The sequence below is a fragment of the Pygocentrus nattereri genome, chromosome 1 (genome assembly GCF_015220715.1).
Source record: "Pygocentrus nattereri isolate fPygNat1 chromosome 1, fPygNat1.pri, whole genome shotgun sequence".
Lineage (NCBI taxonomy): Eukaryota > Metazoa > Chordata > Actinopteri > Characiformes > Serrasalmidae > Pygocentrus > Pygocentrus nattereri.
This window is the reverse complement of record NC_051211.1, coordinates 55,198,844-55,207,771: the sequence shown is the minus strand read 5'-3', so window position 1 is coordinate 55,207,771 and position 8,928 is coordinate 55,198,844. Positions and strand designations below refer to the sequence as shown.

Sequence of the window (8,928 nt, the reverse complement as noted above, 5' to 3'; positions counted from 1 at the left end):
TCACACTCGACAACATTTAACGATTATCTCTCGTTCCTACAGTCAAACAAGGAAAGGAAAATGAAGGAAAGAAAAATAGTCTGCACCTTCTTTTGGTTTACACACAGAGATCTCCTCTCTCCGGCCGGGATGGGATCATAGAGCGAACGCTTGGTCATAAACACTTACATTACCGCAGTTAGATGATTTAAATATCATGATAGGCTTGTTTTTTGTTTTTTTTTTTCATCGGACATTAAAAAGAGACATCGAAGCTTTATAGAGTCTGCAAACTCAAACATACGACAGCTCTGTACACAGAACGCAGAGTACAGTGAGGGTTCCTTCTCTCTCTCTCTCTCTCTCTCTCTCTCTCTCTCTCTCTCTCTCTCTCTCTCCTACACTCATTTCACTCTCTCTCTCTCTCTCTCTCTCTCTCTCTCTCTCTCTCTCTCAGTGCAGGGGCTCGGGACAGTAAATGTGCTGGGGTCTCTAATAGTCTCCAGCCCTGTGGAGGACAGTGTATGAAGGAGAAAGGTGGAGGAGGACGAGGAGCTCAGTGAAGCAGCTCCTCCACTTCGCTATCCTTCAGCCTGGCATTGTCCCTGACCTCGTCGAACGTGTACGTCTTCACTATCTTCCCGTTGAGGAAGACCGTGTGAAGCAGGTCCTGCAGGAGAAGACAGACAGATATTTAATGTAATGTAAAAATACTGATGTATATCTATCCGTCTATCTACCTACTTATCTGTCTATCCATCTATCTATCTACCTACCTATCCGTCTATCTACCTACTTATCTGTCTATCCATCTATCTATCTATCTATGTATATCTATCCGTCTATCTACCTACTTATCTGTCTATCCATCTATCTATCTATGTATATCTATCCGTCTATCTACCTACTTATCTGTCTATCCATCTATCTATCTATCTATCTATCTATGTATATCTATCCGTCTATCTACCTACTTATCTGTCTATCTATCTATCTATCTATCTATCTATCTGTCTGTCTGTCTGTCTGTCTGTCTGTCCGCCCGTATATCTATCCGTCTATCTACGTATCTGTCTATCCATCTATCTATGTCTGTCTGTCTGTCTATCCGTGCATCTATCCATCTACCTATCTACCTGTCTATCCGTCTGTCTATCTGTCTATCCATCTATCTATCTGTCTGCGTAACTGTAGACGTTTGAGTGACCAGCTAGAAAGCGAATAAGCTAATTGAACTACTTTAGGCTTGTACTGTGAGAGTTGCACCAATGAATAAAAAAAGACAATTAAATAGTTAATTGCAATTATTTGAGTGACATTTAATCACCAGTTAAAATTTCACATGGTTCTATCATCACACTTCAGATGATTAGTCATGTGTGTGATGAAGTGATGGAAATGACAATATTTAGATGAAAACAAAGCACGTACCACTCCATACTCCTCCAGCTCACCCTTCCCCTCCTCCAGAGTCACGTAGTCTCCACTCTGTGTCCTGTGGAGCGACAGGCGACCCTTCTTTGACCTTTTGTTGGGGTCTGCTACAGGATCTTTGAAGACATTTACCTGCAGGAAATAAAGACTGTGACCATCGACTAACGGCTCCTTTTCAGGCTGAGTGGATTTTAATCCACTGAAAATGAATAATAATGCAGCTGAATGATGGAGAGAACGCTATAAATAGTTTTACAGATGGTAAACAATGACAGACGTTCAGTTTAAAAGGCTGGGAGAAGTTCAGTTTCAGGTTAAAGGCCACCAACATAATGTAGCTCCACACTGTAACTCAACACTGAATTCATGGAAACCGGTTTTAACCACAACCAAAGCATTAATCAACACTGAAATAAGGCGCTTCGCTAAGATAAGGAGGCCTCACCCCGAGTCCGTTTGTCACCACGTAGCTGCACTTGAAGGAGCAGTTGAGAAGGTCTCGGGTTAGTTTCTGCAGAAGAGCACCTCCTGATCCAAACGCAATGTTCTCAATACTCCATCTGTGCTCCTTCATCCCTTCCACTATCTACAGAAAAGACAAATAAATAATACAATCAAGCCCCATAACAATAATAATAATAATAAATAAAAATGTGCATTTCCTGAAGAAAACGCTGAATGGTTGCGCAGCGGTTTCTATGGAAGTCTATAGGAGAAAGGAGGGATGAAAAAACTACACACAGAGGAGTGCGGGTCAGTAAAGCGGTGGGTTAGAGCTTGGGGATCTGGCCTGAATGAGTGCTTGAAATTTGGTGGCTGTTGTTCAAAGGAAAAAACAGGGCTACGGTTTGGCCGAAAATAAATGGAACTCTATGGAAGGAACGAGGGATGAAAAAAACGACACATAGAGGAGTGTGGGTCACTATGGCTGTGAATTAGAGTTTGAGGTCCTGCCCTGAGTGAGGATATGTAGTTTGGTGGCTGTCAGATAAAGAAGTAATAGACTTTGTGGGGTGACAAAATGAATAAGTCTCTGGAAGAAGCAAGGGATTGGAAAAAACGACAAACGGACGAGTGCGGATCAGGGAACTTCGTGATTTCGTGCTTGGAGAACTGCCCTGAGATAGTGTATGTGAAATGGTGTCGTTCGGGCAAGGAGAAGTACCATAGATTGGCATGCAATTTGTCACCCCATTCATTCTCTAAGGGAAAAAAATCTGCATAATTCCATTGCTACACGGAATCCGTGCATCCGATCTGAAAGCTGTATATAAGCACACATCACACAATCAGACCGGACAATATGGAACTGGAATGGTGTTGATATCTCGAAAACTGCGGGGCGAGTTACGTGGCAAAGAAACGGCAGAAAAATAAGAAGAATAAAAAGAAGAAGAATAATATAAAGCAACGTGCAACCATAATAATTATCATAATCACAATAATAATAGCTTGAAAATGAAGCCGTACCTCCTGCAAAGTGTTGATGTCGACCCCGTCGCCCTGAATAACCCGAATGTAGGGTGGAAGCACTTTGTAGCCCTTAGAGTTCTCGATTAGAGGAAACTTCTTCCCCAAAATCTCCAAGACCTGTGGAGCAAGACAGTGATGGTCATTTAAGGGAGTGTTCACACTTAGCAAGCTTGATTCCATTAAAAGAGTGTAAGATTTAGTGACATCTATTGGTGAGGAAGCAGACTGCGCCCAACTGAATCACCCTCCCTCACCCCTCCCTTTCCAAGCATGTAGCAGAACCTATGATGGCTGTCAGGTTTTCTGATAACGTAGTCACAGCTGATTGAGAACATGGCTTTATTACTACAGTCCATATCTCATAATAGGTTCCACTAAATCATACACTCTGCACAGGCCCTACTGTGATTGCTCTGTTAGTGTGGTTCGTTACAAGTGAGAACACCCACACTTGAACTCTTGTGCACCAGATAAGCAGACGGAGAACCCTAAGAACATCAGTTCTTTCTGAGTGAGGACCAATTGCCTACTTGACCTTGTTCTAAGGGCTGGGCAATATGGCAAAAATATATCACGATAAATCAAGACGTTTTCTCGATACACGACACACATCATGAAATCGAGTTTTTCTGAGATTTAATAAGTTGGAACAGACAGAACAGCACCTGAAGAGCCACGTATAAAAATACAGTAATGAAAAATAATAATAAACATCTACAATGATTTTTATTCAGTGTTTTACAAACTGCTGCACTAAATCGAATTAAACATTAAAAATGAAACTGCTCACTGTGTCATGGAAGGTAGTGAGCGGTAATCAATGTTCTTTAAGTACTGATGAAATCCATATGCTCATAAAAGCATAATATACTAGAGGTCAACAAGAAGTAAAAAAAAAAAAAATTATAGTAACAACATTATTTACAGAGCACTCGTGGCGGCTAAAAGTGCTTTATAGTCAGGCAATAAAAACAGCAGCAGAGGTGATTATGATGGTCATATTCAATGAAATATTATACATTAAATTTAATTAACATAATATAAAGCAACGGCAAAACTCATTAAAAGGTTAAATATCGAAAGAGAAAGGATGCCGAGGTCGTTTTTTTGCTTCTGTGCAACCAAAAAGGGGCCAGCTTCCCAGCCGAGATCACACAGGCGACCTCAGTAGATCGTTTTAAGAAACCGTTTTTCGAGATCGTGAGAAACAAGTTGTGTTTTTACTTACTCGACACTATGGAGTCAGATTTGAGCCAAAATGTGTCACATTCATGAACATGATTTGAAGGAGTACGCCAGCCTTTGAAGGTAAACGTATCAAGCTGATCTGAAAGAATGATAATGGACCCCAAAATAGGTCAGAGAACTTTGCACTTCAATAAATGTACAAAAAAGGTGATGTACGCCTTCAAATCACATATCATGGATATGACGACGTTACTGCTATTGATTTTACACTTTATTTCTATTATTGTTGTTGCCTATTCTTCTCTTCTTTTTTTCCCAGTATTTGACTAGTAGACAAGGCAGCATGTTGTCCAGGGAAGTTTTGCACATCGTATAACAGAACATGACTTCTAATGCAGTGCTGAAGGCCACTGCTCGGCTTTACCTTCAGCACGGTGTCCAGCGGGTTCCCCGAGTCCGGCCGCACCACCAGAGGGGCGTCTGCACTCCGCTTCTCAACCAGCGTCCTCAGGTCCTCGCCCCAGATCTTCTCACACGCGTTGTAGATGTCGTAGCTGTCGCTCACGATGGACACAGGCACGGAGGGAAACTGCTTTATGATGTGCTCAAAGGCGTCCTTCTCGTGGTCTTTGCCCCAGGCAGTGATTGTGCTGTGGGGGGTTAAAGAAGGAACCGTGTGGATATCAGGGTCAGCGGTGCTGCTACACGGAAACTTAAACAAGTGTTATTTTAATATATATAGGGGCCTAATAGGCTTTCCCACTCTCTCCCTTTCCTTTACTGTGCTGTATCTTTTTGTGCAGGTAAAGGTTCTGCAGAGTCCCAAAGCTCAGGGTTCCCTCCAGAGGGAGAAACTCTCTCCCACAGAACCCACTTTTCTCAGCTGCCTGAAGCGCCTTGCTGGAATTCCTGCCCTTTTCCTTTGTCATGGGATGACATCATCTCGTAACACAGCCCTTGCTGCCTGCCTACCGGTGAGCTCGGCTCCCTCACACAGCGCACAGCGGCTACGGGAGGAGAAAGAGTGTGGTCAGCGCTGTAGCGTGTGGAGAGACACTGACCGGACTTTCAGGATGCACTCTGGATCAAACTGAACCGGTAGAACCGACGCCGCTGGAGAACCGGCCACAGTGGAGTTATAGCTGCTCAGGAGAGAAGGGTCTGTCTGCAGACTGCAGGACAGGGGCAGAACCTGGAGGGGTGGAGCCGCTCTGGAGACTGACCGATCAGAACAGAGTGGGTGAGCTGACCAATCAGAGCACGCTCGGCTCATCAGGAGGCGGAGCTTAAAGACGCAGGAGCTCTAACAGAGCGTTTCAGACAGAGGGTGAATAGAGATGAACAGTCTGAGGGAAATGGTGTGTTTTTGGAACATTGAAACTCTATTATATCTATTCTAATACAGCCCAAAATGAAAATGATGAACACTGAAAATGAGCATAATAGGTTTCCTTTAAATATCATTATATTTATTATATTTATATAACATTATATTTAGACTGACCTCACTTATCATTTACATTTACAGCATTTGGCTGACGCTCACACAGGGAGGTGAAGGTGGTGTTAGGAGTCTTGCCCAAGGACTCTTATTGGTATAGTGTAGGGTGGTTACCCAGGCGGGGCACTGAACCCCAGTCTACAGCGTAGAAGGAGAAGAGATGTTACACACTACACTACACCAACCACTATATACCCACTGCACTATGCCAAGCACTATATACCCACTGCACTATGCCAACCACTATATACCCACTACACTATCCCAGCCACTATATACCCACTGCACTATACCAACCACTATATACCCACTGCACTATGCCAACCACTATATACCCACTGCACTATGCCAACCACTATATACCCACTGCACTATCCCAACCACTATATACCCACTGCACTATACCAACCACTATATACCCACTGCACTATGCCAACCACTATATACCCACTGCACTATGCCAACCACTATATACCCACTGCACTATCCCAACCACAATATACCCACTGCACTATGCCAACCACTATATACCCACTGCACTATACCAACCACTATATACCCACTGCACTATACCAACCACTATATACCCACTGCATTATACCAACCACTATATACCCACTGCACTATCCCAACCACTATATACCCACTGCACTATCCCAACCACTATATACCCACTGCACTATCCCAACCACTATATACCCACTGCACTATCCCAACCACTATATACCCACTGCACTATCCCAACCACTATATACCCACTACACTAACCAACCACTATATACCCACTACACTAACCAACCACTATATACCCACTACACTAACCAACCACTATATATCCACTGCACTATCCCAACCACTATATACCCACTGCACTATCCCAACCGCTATATACCCACTACACTACACCAACCACTATATACCCACTACACTATCCCAACCACTATATACCCACTACACTAACCAACCACTATATACCCACTGCACTATGCCAACCACTATATACCCACTGCACTATGCCAACCACTATATACCCACTGCACTATGCCAACCACTATATACCCACTGCACTATGCCAACCACTATATACCCACTGCACTATGCCAACCACTATATACCCACTGCACTATGCCAACCACTATATACCCACTGCACTATGCCAACCACTATATACTCACTGCACTATACCAACCACTATATACCCACTGCACTATGCCAACCACTATATACCCACTGCACTATACCAACCACTATATACCCACTGCACTATACCAACCACTATATACCCACTGCATTATACCAACCACTATATACCCACTGCACTATCCCAACCACTATATACCCACTGCACTAGCCCAACCACTATATACCCACTGCACTATCCCAACCACTATATACCCACTGCACTATCCCAACCACTATATACCCACTGCACTATCCCAACCACTATATACCCACTACACTAACCAACCACTATATACCCACTACACTAACCAACCACTATATACCCACTACACTAACCAACCACTATATACCCACTGCACTATGCCAACCACTATATACCCACTGCACTATCCCAACCACTATATACCCACTGCACTATCCCAACCACTATATACCCACTGCACTATCCCAACCACTATATACCCACTGCACTATCCCAACCACTATATACCCACTGCACTATCCCAACCACTATATACCCACTACACTAACCAACCACTATATACCCACTACACTAACCAACCACTATATACCCACTGCACTATCCCAACCACTATATACCCACTGCACTATCCCAACCACTATATACCCACTACACTAACCAACCACTATATACCCACTACACTAACCAACCACTATATACCCACTACACTAACCAACCACTATATACCCACTACACTAACCAACCACTATATACCCACTGCACTATCCCAACCACTATATACCCACTGCACTATCCCAACCACTATATACCCACTACACTATCCCAACCACTATATACCCACTGCACTAACCAACCACTATATACCCACTGCACTATCCCAACCACTATATACCCACTGCACTATCCCAACCACTATATACCCACTGCACTATACCAACCACTATATACCCACTACACTATCCCAACCACTATATACCCACTACACTAACCAACCACTATATACCCACTGCACTATCCCAACCACTATATACCCACTGCACTATACCAACCACTATATACCCACTGCACTATGCCAACCACTATATACCCACTGCACTATGCCAACCACTATATACCCACTGCACTATGCCAACCACTATATACTCACTGCACTATACCAACCACTATATACCCACTGCACTATGCCAACCACTATATACCCACTGCACTATACCAACCACTATATACCCACTGCACTATGCCAACCACTATATACCCACTGCACTATCCCAACCACTATATACCCACTGCACTAGCCCAACCACTATATACCCACTGCACTATCCCAACCACTATATACCCACTGCACTATCCCAACCACTATATACCCACTGCACTATCCCAACCACTATATACCCACTACACTAACCAACCACTATATACCCACTACACTAACCAACCACTATATACCCACTACACTAACCAACCACTATATACCCACTGCACTATGCCAACCACTATATACCCACTGCACTATGCCAACCACTATATACCCACTACACTAACCAACCACTATATACCCACTACACTAACCAACCACTATATACCCACTGCACTATGCCAACCACTATATACCCACTGCACTATGCCAACCACTATATACCCACTGCACTATGCCAACCACTATATACCCACTGCACTATGCCAACCACTATATACCCACTGCACTATGCCAACCACTATATACTCACTGCACTATACCAACCACTATATACCCACTGCACTATGCCAACCACTATATACCCACTGCACTATACCAACCACTATATACCCACTGCACTATACCAACCACTATATACCCACTGCATTATACCAACCACTATATACCCACTGCACTATCCCAACCACTATATACCCACTGCACTAGCCCAACCACTATATACCCACTGCACTATCCCAACCACTATATACCCACTGCACTATCCCAACCACTATATACCCACTGCACTATCCCAACCACTATATACCCACTACACTAACCAACCACTATATACCCACTACACTAACCAACCACTATATACCCACTACACTAACCAACCACTATATACCCACTGCACTATGCCAACCACTATATACCCACTGCACTATCCCAACCACTATATACCCACTGCACTAGCCCAACCACTATATACCCACTGCACTATCCCAA

The 8,928-nt window shown here is 43.6% G+C and overlaps 1 protein-coding gene across 1 annotated transcript in view; it reads right to left on the bottom strand.

The window, feature by feature from the left end:
* The window catches only part of nampt1 (nicotinamide phosphoribosyltransferase 1), a 45,552-nt gene continuing 36,624 nt past the window's right edge, over positions 1-8,928 (bottom strand). The window contains exons 7-11 of the mRNA XM_017686568.2: positions 4,499-4,724; positions 2,884-3,003; positions 1,859-1,999; positions 1,411-1,545; positions 1-649 (exon numbers count right to left, since the gene is read on the bottom strand). Coding sequence (XP_017542057.1) covers positions 536-649; positions 1,411-1,545; positions 1,859-1,999; positions 2,884-3,003; positions 4,499-4,724 — 736 coding nt within the window. The 3' untranslated portion in view covers positions 1-535. The remainder of the gene's footprint in view (positions 650-1,410; positions 1,546-1,858; positions 2,000-2,883; positions 3,004-4,498; positions 4,725-8,928) is intronic.